This window comes from Nelusetta ayraudi, unplaced genomic scaffold, assembly GCF_046127955.1.
Source record: "Nelusetta ayraudi isolate G7.1 ecotype Tasmania unplaced genomic scaffold, CSIRO-AGI_Nayr_v1 ptg000130l, whole genome shotgun sequence".
NCBI classification, from domain to species: Eukaryota; Metazoa; Chordata; class Actinopteri; order Tetraodontiformes; family Monacanthidae; genus Nelusetta; species Nelusetta ayraudi.
Window position 1 is genome coordinate 1430653 of NW_027466180.1, and position 18307 is coordinate 1448959.

An 18307-nucleotide genomic window follows, 5' to 3' on the forward strand; every position below is an offset into this window, starting at 1 on the left:
ACGGTTGAAGAATTTTGCAACGCTGCCTCAAACCCTCTAACTGTGGCGACCGTGGTGTCTCCCACCCACAGGAGTCCAGCGAGAAGGAGGAGAAGCCCTCCGTCCAGCTGAAGGACGAGCCCATCGTGATCGAGGAGGAGGAGGAGCTGCACCTCACTCTAAAGAAGGAGGAGTCCTTCGACGTGGCCGAGCAGCAGCAGCAGCAGCAGCAGCACCAACCGCAGCAGCAGCAGCAGGTGTCCGGACCCCAGCCCGAGTGGCGGCAGATCAGCGAGGTCCTCCACGCCAAGCTGGCGGTCGACGCCAACAGTGACGCCCACTTCATTCCCAAGAAGCCCTACCTGCCCCACCGGTGGGATCAGAGCAAACCCACCGTACAGGTGTCCCTGCCCGACTCCTCCTCCACCTCCTCGCCCTCCTCCCGGGTCAAAGACTCCTTAGGGAGCCACGGCGGGCGAGTGGGGAAGGTGCTGCCCATGTGCAAGCAGGAGGAGAGGGAATGCGTAGACTTGAGCGCTGACAAGGACGACTACGGCCCCGTCAGGAGGGACCTCGCCCAGCCGCCCGCCCAGCCGCCCGCCTACTGCAAGGCCGGCCAGGTGGTCATGTCGCCCCTGGCCAAGAAGAAGCTCCTCTCCCAGGTGTGCGAATCCAACCCCTACTCCTTCACCACCACGCCCCCCCTGCAGCCGGCACCACCCACGGCCGCCGCCGAGAGGGCGCCGGAGAGGAGGGTGGCGGTGGAGGAGGAGTCGGTGGCGGTGGGACAGAAGCACGGCGGCGACGGCGTCCCGGAGGTGGCGCCCGTCTTCCGACCGTCGGTCATCCAGCACGCAGCCGCCCGGCCACCGGCAGAGGAGGGCGGCGAGGCCTCGGAGGTCCACAGCGGTCGACCCAGTCACCCGCTGAAGGTCAAGCGGCCGTGGCAGCCCTACCTGCCCCGCCCCCACAGCCAGGACGGTGGTGAGGGCGGCGAGGCGATGGTCCAGGGGCCGCCCGCGCCCCCTCGTAGCTACACGGGCGACTGCTACTCGTCGCCGCACCTGCACAGCCTGTACCGGCAGACGGAGAGCTGCCTCGGCCAGGAGCGGGTGGAGCGGCAGGGGCACCTCCCCCCCCGGGGGGCCCCGCCCTTCGCCCTGGAGGGGGGCGAGGGTCTGGCCTTCCGGTCGCACTACGGCCAGCGGACTCCGGAGGACGAGCCGCGGGACTACTCCGTGTCCAAGCCGCTCGCCCAGCGGGGGGCGCTATCCTCCTCCTCCTCGTGCTCCTCCTTCCCCAGGCCCCCCTTTCCCAGCCTGCCTTACCCCCCACTCCTCGCCCAGGGCCTGGACTCCCACCCCAAGGCGTGCCGGGTCTCGCCCATGAAGCCCAGCGTCCCCTCGCAGTCCTCGCCCGAGTCCTCGCCCGAGTCCTCGCCGCCCTTCAACCCCAAGGGCTCGGCCCCCCCGGTGCCCCTTGGCAAGCGCGGCCTGGTCGAGGTCGACGGCGGAGGCGAGGACGAGTCGCCCGAGCGGAAGGTGCGGGTGGTGACGCCCGTCCACCCGGCCGGCGCCGCCCGCCGCGGCGACCCCGAGGAGCTGAAGCCGGCCGGGGGCCACCTGCCCGAGGGCCACCCGGGAGCGCCCGCCTACCCCCAGCACCACACCGCGCCCTTCTTCTCGGGCGTGTTCCCCGCGGGGGGCCTGCTCTCGCCCGACGCCCTGCAGCAGCAGCACCACCACCACCAGGGGCTGCAGTACCTGAAGAGCCAGTCGGCCGTGTCGCCGCTGGTGCCCCCGCTGGCCTTCCACTCCATGATGCTGCACCGCCACCTGCTGGCCTCGGGCGCCGCCCCCCCACACCACTTCTACCGCCACCCGGGCGGCGCCGCCCTGTACGGCGACCTGCTGCACCACCTCTACCCGCTGTCCACCCTGCCGCCCCCCCAGCTGTCCTCGGTGCACCCCAGCACCAGACTGTGAGACCCTGGTGGGGAGTTTTCACTTCTTCATTCTCAGAGACTCTCTCAGCTTCTTCTCTCTCTCTGTCTCTCTCTGTCTCTCGCTCGGGGATTGTGGCTCAGTCGGGGAAAAAAAAAGAGTAAAAGAAAACACTGTTTCTAAAACTTGATCACACAGACTGATGGACTCGTCAGTCAGGCAGAGTGAAAAATTCCATTTTTTTTTTGTATTACTTTGTGTATGCGTTTGTTTCTATACGTTGCACTGTTGGTGTTTTCCTTGTTGTTGTTGTTTTGTTTTTTTTTATCACCACTTACTGTATCTCTGTTTGTTCCCGCGCCCTTATTTGCACACAGTGTGTACGTGCTCACAAAAATGCCGCTCTCAGTCGCCACGAGTCGGGGGGGTCGGGGGGTGCTGTCGTTGCTCTGGATGTGCAAAAAGAGAAGAAAACAGAAAAAAGTAAAGGGCAACAGAGAAAAGCCATTTGTTTACTGCATCTGAGGGCTAAAAACGTTTTGTTTTTCGTTTCGTTTTTTTGCTTAAAGAGAAAAAAAGAAACACTAAAAAAGGTGACGTGATGAGTTCATGATTTCAAGACGGGGGAAAAAAAAGTTTCAACGACCGTTCACGACCTTCAATGGCTTTTGTTTTGTTTTGTTTTTTCAAATGCATCGTTTCACTGGAGGCAGCCAGTGGTTGTTGCACATGTTTACATATCTGCTGCACGCTGAGAGTCGCTGTCAGCTTGTGTGCCACATTTGAAGTCCATTGAAATCCACGTTAAACACTCACCGCGGTGCTGCATGACGTGAGGTAGCCTCGTCTTAAAACGTTCAGAGGTGCTGTGCATAACAGATGTACTGTAGACTCACTTTAATCCCCCGCCCCCCCTCCTCCTCCTCCTCCTCCTCCTCTTGGTTAAGGTTCGCTAAATAGTTTCTCGGCTGCGGTCGTAACAACACGAGCGGATGACGTGTTTCAGCCCGCTGGAAAACCATGAATGTTTTTCCCTTTTCTGTTTTTCTTTATCTTAGGAATTAATGAAAAAAGCTGTTAGATTTTTTTTATTTTTTTTATTTATCTCCCCCCGATCCTTCATCAAGTGAAAGTCAGTCGAGCCCTTTTGTGATGGGCGGACCGTAACAGCTTGTTTGCGTCTGTCGGACCGGCATAATGAAGCAGCTGTCTGCTGCGGAATGCTCACCAAGAGAAATCAGCATTTCATCTTTTTATTCTAGACTTGAAAAAAAAAAAGAAAGCCCACAGCCCCCCCTCCTCCTCCTCCTCCCGCTCGCTCTGTTTTATTTTTTTTTTTTTTTTTTAAACAACAGGCTCTTTTTATCCGACGCGCAGAGAAGAAGAAGAAGAAGAAGAAGAAGAAGAAGAAGAAAAAAAAAAGACTCACTGTATGATTTCGATAGGAATGTTTGTCATTTAAAAAAAAAAAAAAAAGATTAACGTCTTGCGAATATCCGTGCCTTTCACCGTCTTGGATTAGAATTTAGGAGCGCCACAGTTGTTAAGGTTTATTTTCAGTAGTGGGGTAGGAAATATATAAATACTATCATCACTGGCGGCGCGTGTGCGAGAAGAGACGCCACACAGACACTCGGCCTCACCCCCCCCCCCCCCCCTCCCCTAGTTTAAGCAGTCCCGCCTCGTGCTTGTGCTTAAATAAATCTTCATACTTTGCTTAAATGTGTCAGGCAATCGATTATACTAGAAGCTAAAACAAAACAAAAACAACAACTTTACTTATCGCTAATATTGACACAGGCCCGCTGCATGTCAAGTGCAGGGCGTGTGTGTGTGTGTGTGTGTGTGTGTGTGTGTGTGTGAGAGAGAGAGAGAGAGAGAATGTGACTGTGTGTGTGCGTGCGTGCGCGCGTGCGTGCGCTGTCTTGTGTTTTCCGGCAGTGATGAAAAGGTACCATGCTCCGTATACAGCCCGAGGTGGAGAAACAACACCTGCGTTGGCTTGTCTTTTTCTTTTTGTTTGTTTTCTTTTTTCTTTTTTTTTTGTTTTTGTTTTTGTACAACCACTATAATTGCAGTCTAGCAAACATCGGAATACTCGGTCAAAAGGCGTCCGCCGTTTCAAAAAGAAGCAGAAAACGGAGACCAAAAAAAAGGAAGCTATAAACGTCTGTGTAACATTGTACTGAATACTTAGGTAAAAGACTTTCATTTCCGATTAAGTACTGTACATTGCGTATGTGTAGGTTTAATGCCGCCGCGAGTGCCGGCGCCTGTACAGAAAGAACCTCCGCGTGGGATCAAATCACGACAAAGCCCTCTCTCGTGTTTTTTTTTTTTTTTTTTTTTTTTTTTCAGTGTAAATAGCACTGTAGATTGTACCATGTGGGTGTTATCATATAAACTGTTATAATCTGTAAATAGTATACAAAAAAACAGTATAAAAGTCGGTTATACAATCTAGCTGTGTCCTTGCTTGCTCCGTCAAGGCCACCGTGATATTAGATTAAAGGCAAACACTACAATTTAAGAATTAGGATAATCTTTTTATTTGTTGTTGTTCCACTTTATTTTGTGTCCTCCTCCTCCTCCTCCTCCTACACATTGTTTTTTTGTTTTTTTTTTCCATTAATGTGCATCCCTAAAGTGTTTTTTGATACAGTAGCCATCAGTTTACCAATCACACAGCTGGCAAGAGACAAAAAAAAGACATTTTGTATATGACCTCCTGTATATTTAATTAAAATATTTTACTATCTACACGCGTTTCCATCTGTTGTTTTTAACTAAAGTGCAGATTAATAAGCGGCGCTGGAAGAGCCTGATATTGAATACCGGCGCACTAACATCACTTTAATGTTCTTTTCTTCCCTGGGTAAATGCACTGTGAATGGGGTTTTATTATTGTAACACCATTATCTGGCTATGAGATTCCACCCGCCTTAATCTTCACTACAGGCTTCGTCTGGGCTCCGAGCCAGAGGAGCCTCTCCGGTATTTGCCGGCGAAGAGAAATGTGCCCGTGCTTGCATCTGTATGGGATGTGCGTTGGACCGCAATAAAAGATGTGCTCTGACTTTTATTGCCACCCCCTGGTAAGCCTTTAGCATGAAAAATATTCAGTAATACTTCCGAGCTCAGCAGAAAAAACAAAGCAGTCTCACCAGGGTAGAATGTAGGACATTTTATTGCAGATCAGCAATAAAAAAAAAAAACAAACAGGGAAAAAAAGAAAACAGTTTCCAAGAAAAGTGAGCGGAGTGAGGAGAAAATTGCACTTGCAATAAATGAAAAACAAGTATTTTATTTTTTAAATTGCACTATAAAAGAAATTATTTGCAGGCACAATTAACCGATTAAACTATTCCAGTACAAAAGTGCCAAGTTGGCCTGTTATAATAAAAGCAACCGTGAAATGACAGTATTTCATAAAGATTACGAGATTTCCTTAATTAATCAAAGCACAAATTGTTTTTATTCTGGGGTTGTACATCATCTACGAACTAGGACACAAAAGAACACATTTTAAGAGCGCTAAATTGCCTGTGATCAGAGTGAGAACGTTCCGTCAGCCCTGTTCAGCCATAAAGCACTCAGTCACATTAAATCACACACGCTCCCAGGCTCAACGTCCACAGGGAGGATATTTAACGACATCAGCTTTGGAAAAAAAGAAGAAAAAAAAAGAGAGAGAGAAGCTGCAGGGCTGCGCAGTTCATCTGAAACGCTTCAACCACGACGTCAGCTGTCACAATAACTCAGTCATATTGACGTGTAATTTAATGTTCTCTCTAGCACGGAGGCTAATTGAGAAGCGGGTTGTGGATGTAGATGCGGTACCGTTTCTGTTTTTTTGGGGTTTTTTTTTGTTGCTTTACTGGCCCTGCAGTCGACCAGCCACAGCATCGGTTGGTTTTGGAGTGGGGAAGTGGGGGATAACGCTGAGGTTTCACCTGGCAACCCTCTGGCGTTTTGAGGTATACAGTCAGCGAGAAAGGAAAGTGACTAATGTTCTGGTAATAGACAGCGAGAGCTAAACTGAGCAGCGTTCCCTTTTGTAGCAATCATTCCCAGTTCTTTGAAGGCTTTGACTAAATCCCCCTGTAATCTGTCTCTCTCTGAGTCAACATCTCCCCTCCGTGATTAAACACAATTTTGAGAGTTTAAGAAAAAGGGGGAGGGGGGCGGGGGAAGGGGGGGGGGGGAGGAGAGGGAGGGGAAGTGCAGCTTTCTCCGTTCGACTTCGCACCGCTGGGAAGGCGAAAATACACCAGGAAACGGAGCTGATGCGAAGAATTCCGACATGATGTGCGTGTGTAATTATGAGGTGCCGGTGCCGAGCACGTCTGAATCACACAACAAAAAAACAAAACACAAACGTGCTCCTCGCATTAGCCGGCAGACTTGTCTCCTTCCTCACAGATGTGTTCGCCGCATTTTACGGGCCGCAAATATTTCATTAAAAAGGGACGAGGTGCCGCCGTCGCCGCAACCCAAGGTCATTCCGTTTTTTAAGACTTGCGGGGGAAATAGAAAGTCGCGTTAGTGCCCACAATCGCTCCCTAAAAAATCCCTCCAGCCGCCTTAAACGTGCGCCACAGCGGCCGTAAAATTGGCACAGTTAAGTGGAATAAAAGTCAATAATTCCAAAAGGATCGAGCTGCAAAGAAAGGGGCCTTTTTCTTGCAGTTGGTGTTCCGGCGAGACGGAAGCTGAGAAACGAGCCTCTCGGTTTTCACTGGGATGGATGGATGGATGGATGGATGGATGGAAGGATGGATGGATGGATGGATAGCGCGGTGTTTGGTTTCTCGCCCGGAGCTTTGCCGTACGTGGAAAAGTAATAGCCAACAAAAGAGGGGAATAAAGCTGCGGCCGCATCAAAATAACGGTGTCGCTGTGACGAGACGTCTGCTGGGATCCGGACGACCCTGACGGACGGCTGCAGCTCGTGTCAGCCCACCTGACACCTGACGGGGGTGGCGTCTGACATTTAGGGGAGTGTGGGTTGTGGATCGATGCGCATTTCTCTCAGGTATTGGTTGCATTCACAGCCCGAGCGAGGAGATGATGAACCCAGCTCGGATTCCAGGTTGAAACAACTCAACTCCACTTCTGCAAAGAGCCACAAATGACCAGCAAACCTCGTGACGAGGAACCGGCTTGCGTGGCTCGTATGTGCTGTGTAGACTTTTTTCAAATGTCGCGTGTTAGTTCATAAACCTTAAAAAGTGCTGATACGTTGTTACTCTTTAACTGCTTTATGTGCGGCGTAAAGATAAGACGCTGATTCTTTGTTTGATCATAAAACTGTTTAACCGTCGACTGTTAAACAAAGAAAAGGAAAAATAAATCCATTATATTGATGTATTATTATATCATGTCGTGGTTAGTGTTACCCGCCATACGTTGACGGTCTAACAGTGGTTATTTTTTGTGCATTAGTGTACTGATGAGTACTTTACATTGACTGGAGGAGGTCACAGGGCCTTGAGGTTCATCCTCTCCCGGAAGGACTTCCTCAGCCTGGTCCTGGGAGCGGGGACGGGGCCGGGACCGGGACCGGGACCGGGACCGGGCCTGACGAAGCCATGGTCGCCGGCCGCCTCGTCGCTCTGGTAGCCGGCGTGCAGCAGCGAGAGCGGCGGCTGACCTTGGGGCTGGATGTCGAGGACGCCCAGCGGGGCATGTTTGCGGCTGGCGGCGGAGGCCGAGCCTCCGGCGTTGTTGCGCTGCAGCTGCTGGATGATGGCGGAGAACTTGGTGTCCAGCGACGGTCGGCCCGACTTGGACCGCGTGGTCGGCGGCGGGCGCGAGGAGTTCTCCTTCTCCTGGTGGTGGCGGGCTCCGGGAGGTGTCGGCGGCGGTCTGGAGGGGCGGGCCGGAGCCGGGCTGTGGTAGGGCTCCCTGTCGGGGGGAGGGGGCGGGGCGCGGCGCTTCTTGCTGCTGCTGAGGGGGGTGGAGCTGGCGGCGGCGGCGGGGCGGCTGGGGCTCGGACACGGCGTGGAGGTTTTGGCCTGGGAGGGACCGAAGCTCCTCTGCACCGCCAGGTGGCGGGAGCCGTCGAACAGCGCCGACCAGTCGGCCCGAGCTCCGTCCTCCTCGCCGCCGATGAGGAAGCGGCCGTCCGTCTCCTCAATCTTGTCGTGGATCATGTCTGTGATGCTCTCAAACTTGCCGGGTGAATTTATACCTGCGGGTCGAGCATAGAGACACAAAGCAAAATCATCCAGACATCCAGAAGAAAAACACAAGAGCGTCACAAAGATGAGGCGCACACTCTAGTTTCACCATTTGGACCTCAAGAGGGTTTCCTTAATGTGAATTTAAATTCTTAACATCTGCAGAATATTCCTCCAGAATAAAATAAGAATTATATTCTATTCTGTTCTTTCATTCCTACAAATAGAATAGAATTCCACTCTTTAGTTTTACCAATTAGATCTAAGACAGTTTTATTGATTTGACTTGGCAGTAAAAACTCAGCTTCCAACTCTTAACGTCTGTTTCCAAAGAGCCAAAGTGAAAGTGAATCACTTCACTCTGTCTGAGTCACTTTAAACGCTAATTCCACCGACTCCACTCACTGAGATCGTTGTAAACGGAGTCGGCCTGCTTGGTGAGGAAGAGTGATGGTTTCCGTGGCGACGCAACCTCGATCTTCATCAGCTGCTCGCAGCAGTGCAGCCACTGGCCTGGTTGTAAATGGGGAGAGGCACGATGGACACAAATGAAACACGATGCTCTTTTTTCTTTTTACTTGGGGGTCATCGAGGAAACACGCACCCTGGTCGTACAGGTGCTGGTGGAGGGCGTCCAGCCAGTCCTCCACCTCATCTCTGGTGTCGGCGCTGAACTCGATGCTCTCGGATCCCTCCGGCGACGGGTTGGTGATGGACAGTCGGCAGGATTTTTGGCCCGCCGTCTGCTTTTCAATCACGCGGATGCGGGTGTCCTGTGAAATGACACACGACTTATCACAAGGCTGGAAATATAAGTTTCCCCAAAACAGATGTGTGCGTACTGAAAAACATTCCTGATATTGCAGAAAAACCTTATTTAGGAGGAAAAGAAACAGATGTTGGCAGAATGTCAGCGACTAATGCAGCCTGTGCAATCAATTTTGCCTTTTGGCAGTTGTGTAAGAATCAGAGGGGGGGGGGGATGAAAAGAATTACTTTCTAAATCAACACTAATAAATAAACAGATACTATAGTAATGTTTCTATTAACATTCGGTTCCCAGGGGTAAACAAATTCCAATTCTGTCTTTGTTTTCGCTCCGCTGTTTATTATTTAATGGTAAACACAATTTGTACAAGAACATGGAGTCCACCAACGTCAATCAACGTGAAGAATTAGTGTCAAACCTTGTTTACGGGGACCGTGAGTGTGGGCTGCACTTTGGCATCAATCTCTTCTGGGGTGAAGTAACAGGACAAGAATCCAGCGCTCAGCACACAGTAGAGACGGCAGCAGCGGGCCAGCGCCTCCACTGTTTGCTGGGGGACGGAGCAGGACAGCGTGTGAGTACTTTGAAAAGAGGTCGGCTACAGAGGTCGACGCAGATGTAACGGCGGGTTAAGGCACCTTCTGGCTCAGGTAACCGGCCATCACGTCCTGTGTCATGCAGGCGGGCTGGGCCACCAACTTGCAGCAGAGGTTCCCGTAGAGAGGAAGCCAGGACGACCACTCAGCTGAGGGGACGAGAAGCGAGGAAACCCCAATACAAGAATGTGATTGAGATGGGAAAAGAAAAAAGCTCGTCGCAGGTAAAAATCGAATCATTCCCGAAAGCAAATGACTGAACAGCATAAAGGTAAAATGAGTGGGCACAAAAAAAGATTATGTGAGCAGGTAAAGAGAATATTGATGGCGGAATTGAGAGTTAAATAACATGCCAGAGCGTCCACTACCGTATCCACTTTAATCATCCACGCAAAAAGGAAACAAAGTGATCCAAGCTTGACTTCAAACAACATAATTTAGTTTGAGGGTTTTTTTTTTTTTCTCCCTCCGTCCCTTCTATGGTCTCATTACCACTGCACTGAATCAAATGAGGAGATAAAGAGCATAATCCCCTTCAGATCCCTGCATATTACATTTTGCTGCCTTTACTCACCGTCTTGCAGAACAACGAGCGAGTGAGACTGAAAGCTGCCTTCAGCCTCGGGCAGACGCAGCGTAGTGTGGGCCAGCAGGCTGTACTTGGCTCCCCTGGCGCGCACACACACACACACACACACACACACACACACACACACACACACACACACACACACACACACACACACACACACACACACACACACACACACACACACACACACACACACACACACACACACACGCGCGCGCAAATCCATAAAGGTTAGCGGTCTTTTAATTACACTGCTGAACATGAATATTGAGCGCAAATTATTTTTTCCTCAAGGTTTATAGTGTCAAATTACATTAATGCTCTTTTGAAGCACCAACGTCAGGTATCCAGTTTTGTGGAAGCACTTATGCAATGACAATTCATTTACTCCAATATTTTATGCAAAATGTGGTTTATCTGCATTAAAGTCTACGGCTGAACTGTGTCTTAAAATGAAAAAAACAACCTAATAGAGTAAAAACGTGGATATAAATCCTCTGAGTTATAGAGCCAAGAGTCTGTAAATTATATTTTATGAGACAGTCCAAAAAAAAACATACGAGGGGATGGGGTTGTACTGCAGGAAGGTGTCAGGGTCCGGAGAGTCCAGCAGAGGGCAGAGCTTCTTTCCAGCAGCCTTTCCGAACGAGCTGCGGAGCCTCTTGGCCAATTTCTTTGGCGTGTTGGCCATCGTGAGTTCTTCCTCCAGGGCACAGCTCCACAGCTCCACCTTCAGCTCAAAGTGAGGATCAGCCTCTTTACTACAGTGGGACACAGAGGGGTTTTTTGTTTGTTTGTTTAAACCATGAGCGAGAATGATTTAAAACAAATTCCTACAGATTCTTTATCAGCATGTGATTAAAAAAAAACTATACATTTTAGGGAATATCAAAATACATATATACATATATATAGGTGCCTTGAAATTTTGAATCCAAATAAACAACAAAAAATGATGTTGAACTATAGAACACATTTGTTTAAGAATTTATGTAATTCATTGAACACCAAAACACAGAAAACTGCCCAGGCTAAATTGGCCACCTAATCTAATAAATTAAACAGAATATTTACAAGATGGAGATGCCCTCAAAACAGATGTCAGTGACTGATCTGTCCACCACCGTCATCTGGGTGTCAAACACCTCTGAGCCGATCTGCATCAGGCAGAAAACTGCGGCCCGACGAGAGCCTAAGAGAGGAATGAGAGGTGTTTGATTATGGTAAGAATCAACAAAATAACTGTGGGGGGTGTGAGGGGGGGAGAGAGAGAGAGCAAAAGGCACCGATGGGCAAAACCTACTCCCTTTGTTGTTGAAGTGGTCCGAATCTCTCCACATCAGGGGAATTCGCAGGCCTACAACAGTGGGAAGGAAAACAGGTTGACTGGGGGAACAACACCTTATTTGTCAATATTGACCTTTGGACCATCTAAAATAATATTCTAAAAATATTCAAAACAAATGTGGTGAGAAGGAAAGTAATCCTACCGGACATTGCAATAGTCGCATGGCAGGGTACACGGTCGACTGATCCTGACTCTGAATTTCTAAAACAACCAGACCAAACAAAAATAATTATTTGTTTGTATTCATTAGTTAAACAAAATGCATCACAAAAATTTCCAAAAATGTCAACACACCTGGCGAGCGCTCCCGTCACGTCCTGCTGGTCGCTCATGTTCTGCAGCTGCGTGAGATAAGCCTTGATCCTTGCGTTGCAGGTCATCACGTTCTTGGAGGCGTTGAGAACCTGTTCTCTGTTGGTGCAGGCCAGCAGCAGCTTGTAGGCCCCCTCCCTCATGCGCATCTCAAAGTCAAGCTTTTCCTGCATGTTTGTGTTCTTCAATAACCCAAAAACACAGACAAAGAAAATTATGGTAAAATTCAAAACACCAGTTATGCAGATGTTTTGGTTGTGTAAGTGAAGAAGAAGAAGAAGAAGAAGAAGAAGAAGAAGAAATTAATGAAATTCTATTCAAGCAATGGCTCAAAACTAATGTGCTGTGATTCTAGGTCTTGCACGATCTACTGTATGTCATGCTACATCATAACTACGCACTAAACGGAGCATTGTGATGTTTGATATAAGTTTTTAATTTGAAATACCAGATTTTGTCATTATTATTATTCTTAAAAAAATCTATCTACAATTGCAATGGAAAATTAGAAGTGGCGACGCAAACATCACTATGCCCCCACATGGCTACAGCTCTGCACCTGCTGCCTCTTAGAACTCGGCCGTATGTACAACACATTCATGTCCTCAACTATCTGCAGGGTGTCTTTCCGGTGATTCGGCCTGGGTTTGGTGGTTTTGGTCTGAAAACACATGAGTAATGTGCGCTATTAGATAGAGGAGGAACAGAAACTCGTTACTCCGAGTCACGCTTAGCAGCGTTCGACAACACACAACACACAACACACAATGCGACTCCCTCCCACCACCACGGAGAACTGGTCCAAGCTGGGCGACGTTCGGCCTTCGTCTCGAGAAAACGAAGGGACTCATAGGCGATACTTATTCAAAAGCGTTGTTAAAAGACGCGCCAATCTTTGCAAGTATCAATTAGCTCCTCGAAAGTAACATTAGCCCGCTAGCATGTCTCGTGTTGCCAACTTTCATTCAGAAAAATAATTGCTCGGGGCCATGACCATCACAGTTGGGGGAACATTTTTATATATATATATATATATATATATATATATATATATATATATATATATATATATATATATATATATATATATATATATATATATATATATATAAAATTGGATTTACATCTTTTAATTGAACATCCTTTTTTTTAACACAACAATCAATAAACTGCAGGGTTGATAGCTTACACAAAGAAATTGAACAAATACAAAGCTGAAAAGAACAAGCGATCCTGATTCATAGCCTACTCTACGCAAGCTACGCAGTTGTTGTGAATGGGTTGCGCAATGGTATTTTGCCTGCAGCTACGTCGATTACGGGTTTGAATCGCAAACGCTATGGAAATGAACGCGAGTATGCATCGAAACTGAATTTACGTTCAAGACAACTCAGAAATACGGGACAAACCCCATCCCGTATCGATTTTTAAAAGTGGACACACCATTTCACGGTCAAATATGGAACGATGCTGTATTTTAAGGGACGGTTGGGAGCTCTACGCATGTCGACGTTGGTATCGGTGCACTTCGGACCTTGCTGTCAAACGCTGACAGCAAAAAGGAACACGTAAACAACACCGCTCGAACTGTACTTCTCACATTACCTCTGTCGCCAGAAACAGCGTGCTTTGTCGTATTTTCTTCCTTTTAATCTCCATAGCAACGGCGGAACCGGCCGACAGTAACTGTCTGACGCGGCTGCCACTTCGCTGGGAAGTTTGAACGTCCCGCGGCTCGTCCATCTTGTTTGCGGATTTGCTGCTGGCGAGCCGCACAGTTTACATTGGCCGCGCCCCTCTAACGGACGGAGAGGCTGCATTTGTACCACGGCGTCTACCGCAGTCGTATCGCCAGGCGGGGAAATACCTCGACCGCTTCTTACTGCAGACGATGAAATTCCACTCTTTTGAGGTCACTCGTCGGTGACGGAAAGCTCAACCTGCATTAAGAAGAAGAATACGAGATAATTGTTTTTGTTAATCTGTAAATGTTCGAACATGGCCCATCTGTTGATTGTTTTTGTTTTTTTTGTTTTTTTAAAAAAAAAAGAAAGAAAAAACAACAGCAGCCGCCCCCGCCTTCCCAAACGGTACTCCAAGGAAATACAATTAAATGCATCACGCAGAAACAGGGCGCGCGTACTCACGTCGCATCGTCACGTTATAAAATGAACGTTTTCTGTTTTGAATTGTTTAGAAGGAAGTCGGTATCTAGATAACGTATTGAGTCACTTGTTTCTTGAAGTTATAGGAATATTTAAAAAAAAAAAAAAAAAATTTAAGTTATATTTTACAACACATTTCATGGTTGATGGTCCTTTATTTTACACATAATATCTCAGGAGTCTTGTAAACAAACGTAATTTACTCTAATACTAAAATGGTATGTAAAAGATAAAAGTTACAGTGGAATTTAAACAAAATCTATCTATCTATCTTTGATTTTATGGTTGATGGTTGATTTCATTTTATTTTAATACTGTTTTTGTTGACATGTTTCCCTGAGAGCCTCGGTTTAAGTGGGTTTTGAATTTCAGAATAGCTGCTTCACAGTTTGACTTTCAGTATACTGCAGGTCCAGTGCAGCCAGCTGCGTCGCCCAGCTGATGGTGCTGTGACAAAAGACCTCAACTGCAATCGGAGTCCAGGAAACCCGCCCACCCGGTTCTGGTCCTTCTGGTCGTGTTGGAAGCATCCATGTCTCCATAGCTGGAAATGTAGACGCAAGCGCTGTCGAGGATAGACTGCATCAAGTCAGCTGGAATGAAGACCAAAAGTAGGAAAAGGCTGTTTGACCTTCAAAGTAAATGTCCAATTTCTAAACGAAAATGACTCATTCTCTAATCCTTGTATCCCATCTGTGCACCACGTCAGCTGTTTTGCCATCTGTGGCTCATCGTTTTTGCATCATCCATGTCATGACTTAACTCTGTGGGTTGTGCTTCATCTTTTTACAATCAATGATACAGTTATTAACATTCACTGAAATAACAGCACAGTGTTGTCAAATCACAATCAGACTATTGGATATTTTAAAACTTATTTACATTACATAGAACATTTATTTTATCAATATATTTTCTTACCAGTGTGTGTGTCTCTACCCTCATAAACAATAAAAATTTTAGAGGTTTCACACTGAGTCAGGATGAATAACATAAGAGACTATAATGTCTTTATTTGGCTAAAAAGTGTAATTTCATAATAGTTTTGGTTGGTGGAGTGCCATGAGATTTTTTTATGTAAGAAATGGTTGAAAAAAGGTTGAAAAACATTGCTATAGAGTTGTTGTTGTTTTGTGTTTTGATATTTCATCGTGCAAGGCAGCTTCGCTGAAGTGGGATATGAAAAATAAAGGTGTGAAAATGAAACAATTGAACAAGTTTTTGTGTTGTATTTTGCAATGCAATTCAAATCTATGAATCCTCATTTTCATACAATTATGTATACAGAATAATATCACTTATCCGCCATTTGGTTCATGCTACGTCTTCTCACCCTTGCCTTTGTACACAGTTTGCCACAGTTTGGGCGCTTGCAGACGCTTAACACCAACTAATCGCTCCCATCGCGGACTTTATTGCGAAAGGCGGAACCGGAAGTTTTTGATTTACGGCCTCTCTGCCGTTAGCCGGGCAGCCAGCAGCAGTGGCGTTACATCGCCGAGCAACACAGACCGGAGTGCGGCAACGGCAGGGCTGGGCTCACCCCTACACACACACACACACACACACACGCACACACCCTCAAGAGCAATACACTCAGCAGAAAGGAAAAGGGTAAGTGAGAAAATAGCTTTCACTTCTTTCAGCTAGCAGGCTTAGCACCATCTTTTTGTGTGTCGTAAAGTTGAGGGAATTGATGTCGGTGGGGATTTTTTTTTTCGCCCCAGCGTTTGTACAAAAATGGCACAAAAATGGCACAGCCGGCTTGTATTTGCTTCAAGCCAAAAATTTTGAATTCTTAATAGCTAATAGCCAGCCGCCGCTGGAGTCTCGTTTCAGCAAACCTGTGCTCATAACGGTGCGAGCGGACCGGTGTGGCTGACTCCCGGCTGGCTGAGCTCCTGTTGTCGGCAGCAGCAGCAGCAGCAGCAGCAGCATGAGCAGCCTGCACCGCTCTGCCTTTTGTAACACACAACCGGCCGCTCTGCCGCATCCGGACAAAAAACACCGGCGACAGTCACCCAGCGTGCCCGCATTATTTATTACAGTCCCCCTCCACCACCACCACCTCCCGTCCATTTTCCTTTTGGTTGCATTTTCAGCGTAGCCGCGCCGAGGCTGTCGAGTCAGGATGCACATCAATGAAGGTCGCTCACAATGGACGCTTTGTGCTTTTAACTCGTCGCAAACACGCCAATCTCGGGCTCCTCTCTCCCTCAGCCTATTGTCTGAAGGGGACATGATCTGAGTAGTAGGTAGGTAGGCAGGCCCATCTCGCCGCATGTGATGAAGGCTGCGGAGTGTTTTCCGATGCCGGCCGGACTCCCACCACCACCATCATCTCCTCCGTCTGTGAAGGCGCTTTGTTTTGGTGGGGCAGATGCATCTGGCCTCCATGGCATCCGCTCCCCTTTGTGTTGACTTTGATTTTGTTTTTGCTGCCGCCGCAGATTTGTGAGTTGTAATGTATATGGGAGAAGGCAGAAAGGGGAAACTGCAATTCTCAATTAAGAAAATGTTAAAAGGTTGTTTTGTTGAGCCTCTGGAAGGGTGCACTCAGTTAAATGAAGGAAATTACATATTCACCAATACCTGTCACCATAGGCTTTTATATTGTTTTGAAGTACAGTTTTTAACCCGCCAACTGAGTTATAGAACTGTAATAAACCGGGCATATTGTCAACAATCGCAGCACAAATAGTTGTGTTTGCTGACTAAAGATTTCCAAGAATTGCATCCAGTGGATTCAATAGTATCATCAGAGCATTGGGTTTTATTCAATCCAGGTCAGTTTGACTGATCAGTTCTTGGGAAGCTGGAAAATATAACATAAGTTGCACGTCCCCGTCCCCCCCCCCGCCCCCCCCCCATCTGTTACACATCAGATTTTGCAGCTGTAGCCCATGCAGCCAGGGTTTGTGCCTCTCTGGTCCTTTCTCCCTCCCTCCGTCCTTCCACTCTTCCTTTCACCGCCTCCTCTCCGCCTTCCTCCCACTGTAGCTGTGGTTTGCCGCCAGGCGGCTTGGCTCCACAGGCGGTTGCATTTTTGAAAAGTGTGTCAGTGTCACAGAATGCAGTGGGAGCCAGAGTGGAGAGAGTCCGGGCCTGCCTCTTTTGCGTGTCAGTTTGCACAGATGATGATGTGCGAATCAATTTGTGCGAACTGCAACAGGACACCCATTTTCATACGTATAACATGAAAATATGACTTTGTGCTTTGCGGCTGGTGCTGATTGGTCGGTGTCCTTGTACTGTTTCCGTCCCAAGCTGACTTGTAACACTGGCACCAACTTGTTTACTCCTCTCGTCTCCTTCTGCACATGTTCAGACTGCACTGGTAAATAAGAATCTGTTCTAAATTGCTTGCCTGGGTAAATAAAGGTTCAAATAAATAAACAAATAAATAGAATGTGCTCTCAGGTTTATTGTCACATTTCTTGCCACCAGCGTGCGACGGACACGGCGAGCGATTCCGGCTACAGTTGGTCCCTCTGTGCTGCTCCGCTCAGCAGAGAGCGACCCACAACCATTGTGTGTCGTAGGAAGTTAAGGAAGTGAGTTCATTCTACTTCAGCGGTCAGGGAGTGTTATTTGTGACTGAAAACAACCTCCGCTGCCACAAAATATTCACATGTGTCCTCTCCCACTGTTGTTCCACGGTGCCCTCGGCCCAAAATAGCAGTGAATCACGGTTGTGCGATCTGCCCGGGTATAAATGTTGAGCGGCGGTGGACTGGACTGTCGGGAGGCTCGGCTTTGGGAAGCTCCGGGCTTGTGTGCAGGGAGGCGAAAAGTGTGTAGTGAGCGGTGGCGGGACAGTGAGAGACGCAGCAAAGCAGAGAAAGAAAACACAGTTTTTTAACTGTGTTTTCGTTCTTTCTTTTCTGAAAAAAGAAAAAAAAAAAGGTACAGTCGTCAAGCACCTCCCTTGTTTTTGGAACATGGATGCAGGGTGTGTTTTGTTTTTTCAACCCAGAGATCATCACATCTGTTTTGGGGTGTAACACTCTCCCCTCCGAGTGTGCCTGTGTTTTTGTGCTCCCCCCCCCCCCCATTTTTTCCCCCCTCCCCCGCCGCTGATATTGATCTCAGTTTTGGGCAGCCTCCATCTCGCCAGGCCTTTCCTGACTCTCCTGTTATTGGCTCGTCAATATTTTCTTCCCTATTAAGCCGAATCCACTCGAACACTCTTTCCTCACAATAATATGTGCCTGCAGCTTTGTTGGTGAACCCACCAGGAACAAGTGAAGTCCAGAGTGAGGACTCCCGTCTGTAGACGAACATCGCTGAACTGTTTCTATAGCTGCGTTCAGACTGCCAGCCCAACTAGGATGGGCTGTCTTTTGTAGTCTCTTGGTCTCCTGCATTGATTCTCATGGTTTTTGTCCTTAAATTATCGTATTGCTATTAAACAGCCGTTG

The 18307-nt window shown here is 48.0% G+C and overlaps 3 protein-coding genes across 11 annotated transcripts in view; 2 read left to right on the forward strand and 1 right to left on the reverse strand.

Annotated features, from left to right (window-relative positions):
* arid5b (AT-rich interaction domain 5B) overlaps window positions 1-4682 on the forward strand; it is an 88796-nt gene extending 84114 nt beyond the window's left edge. The window contains exons 10-11 of the mRNA XM_076050882.1: window positions 72-2963; window positions 3004-4682. Coding sequence (XP_075906997.1) covers window positions 72-1964 — 1893 coding nt within the window. The 3' untranslated portion in view covers window positions 1965-2963; window positions 3004-4682. The remainder of the gene's footprint in view (window positions 1-71; window positions 2964-3003) is intronic.
* A 409-nt stretch (window positions 4683-5091) lies between these two features.
* On the reverse strand, window positions 5092-13559 carry rtkn2 (rhotekin 2). Of its 2 annotated transcripts, XM_076050883.1 has the most exons (13): window positions 13327-13559; window positions 12281-12382; window positions 11704-11903; window positions 11552-11610; window positions 11365-11418; window positions 11136-11253; window positions 10622-10822; window positions 10044-10138; window positions 9512-9618; window positions 9292-9423; window positions 8709-8877; window positions 8510-8617; window positions 5092-8115 (listed from the first exon to the last, which is right to left on the reverse strand). In XM_076050883.1, the coding sequence occupies exons 1-13, from the start codon at window positions 13462-13464 to the stop codon at window positions 7403-7405; spliced, it is 2196 nt and encodes a 731-aa protein (XP_075906998.1). In that variant the 5' UTR covers window positions 13465-13559; the 3' UTR covers window positions 5092-7402. The 2 variants fall into 2 exon arrangements, with proteins under 2 accessions (XP_075906998.1, XP_075906999.1); XM_076050884.1 differs by lacking the exon at window positions 12281-12382 and having other exon boundaries at window positions 13327-13550.
* A 1794-nt stretch (window positions 13560-15353) lies between these two features.
* The window catches only part of cep170aa (centrosomal protein 170Aa), a 33761-nt gene continuing 30807 nt past the window's right edge, over window positions 15354-18307 (forward strand). For 7 of the 8 annotated variants that reach the window (XM_076050809.1, XM_076050816.1, XM_076050812.1 and 4 more), the window contains exon 1: window positions 15360-15500. The gene's annotated coding sequence lies outside the window, so the exon portion shown is untranslated. Of the gene's footprint in view, window positions 15501-18307 lie in introns of all 8 variants that reach the window. The other variant, XM_076050810.1, reaches the window with a different exon arrangement.

Excerpts from the sequence above, each read along its gene's own strand:
- rtkn2 (XM_076050883.1), bottom strand. The coding sequence starts at position 13,464 with ATGGACGAGCCGCGGGACGTTCAAACTTCCCAGCGAAGTGGCAGCCGC. Across the intron at positions 9,619-10,043 it reads GCTCGTTGTTCTGCAAGACG|CTGAGTGGTCGTCCTGGCTT; the intron begins GTGAGTAAAGGC and ends TCGTCCCCTCAG. Across the intron at positions 8,618-8,708 it reads CCAGCACCTGTACGACCAGG|GCCAGTGGCTGCACTGCTGC; the intron begins GTGCGTGTTTCC and ends ATTTACAACCAG.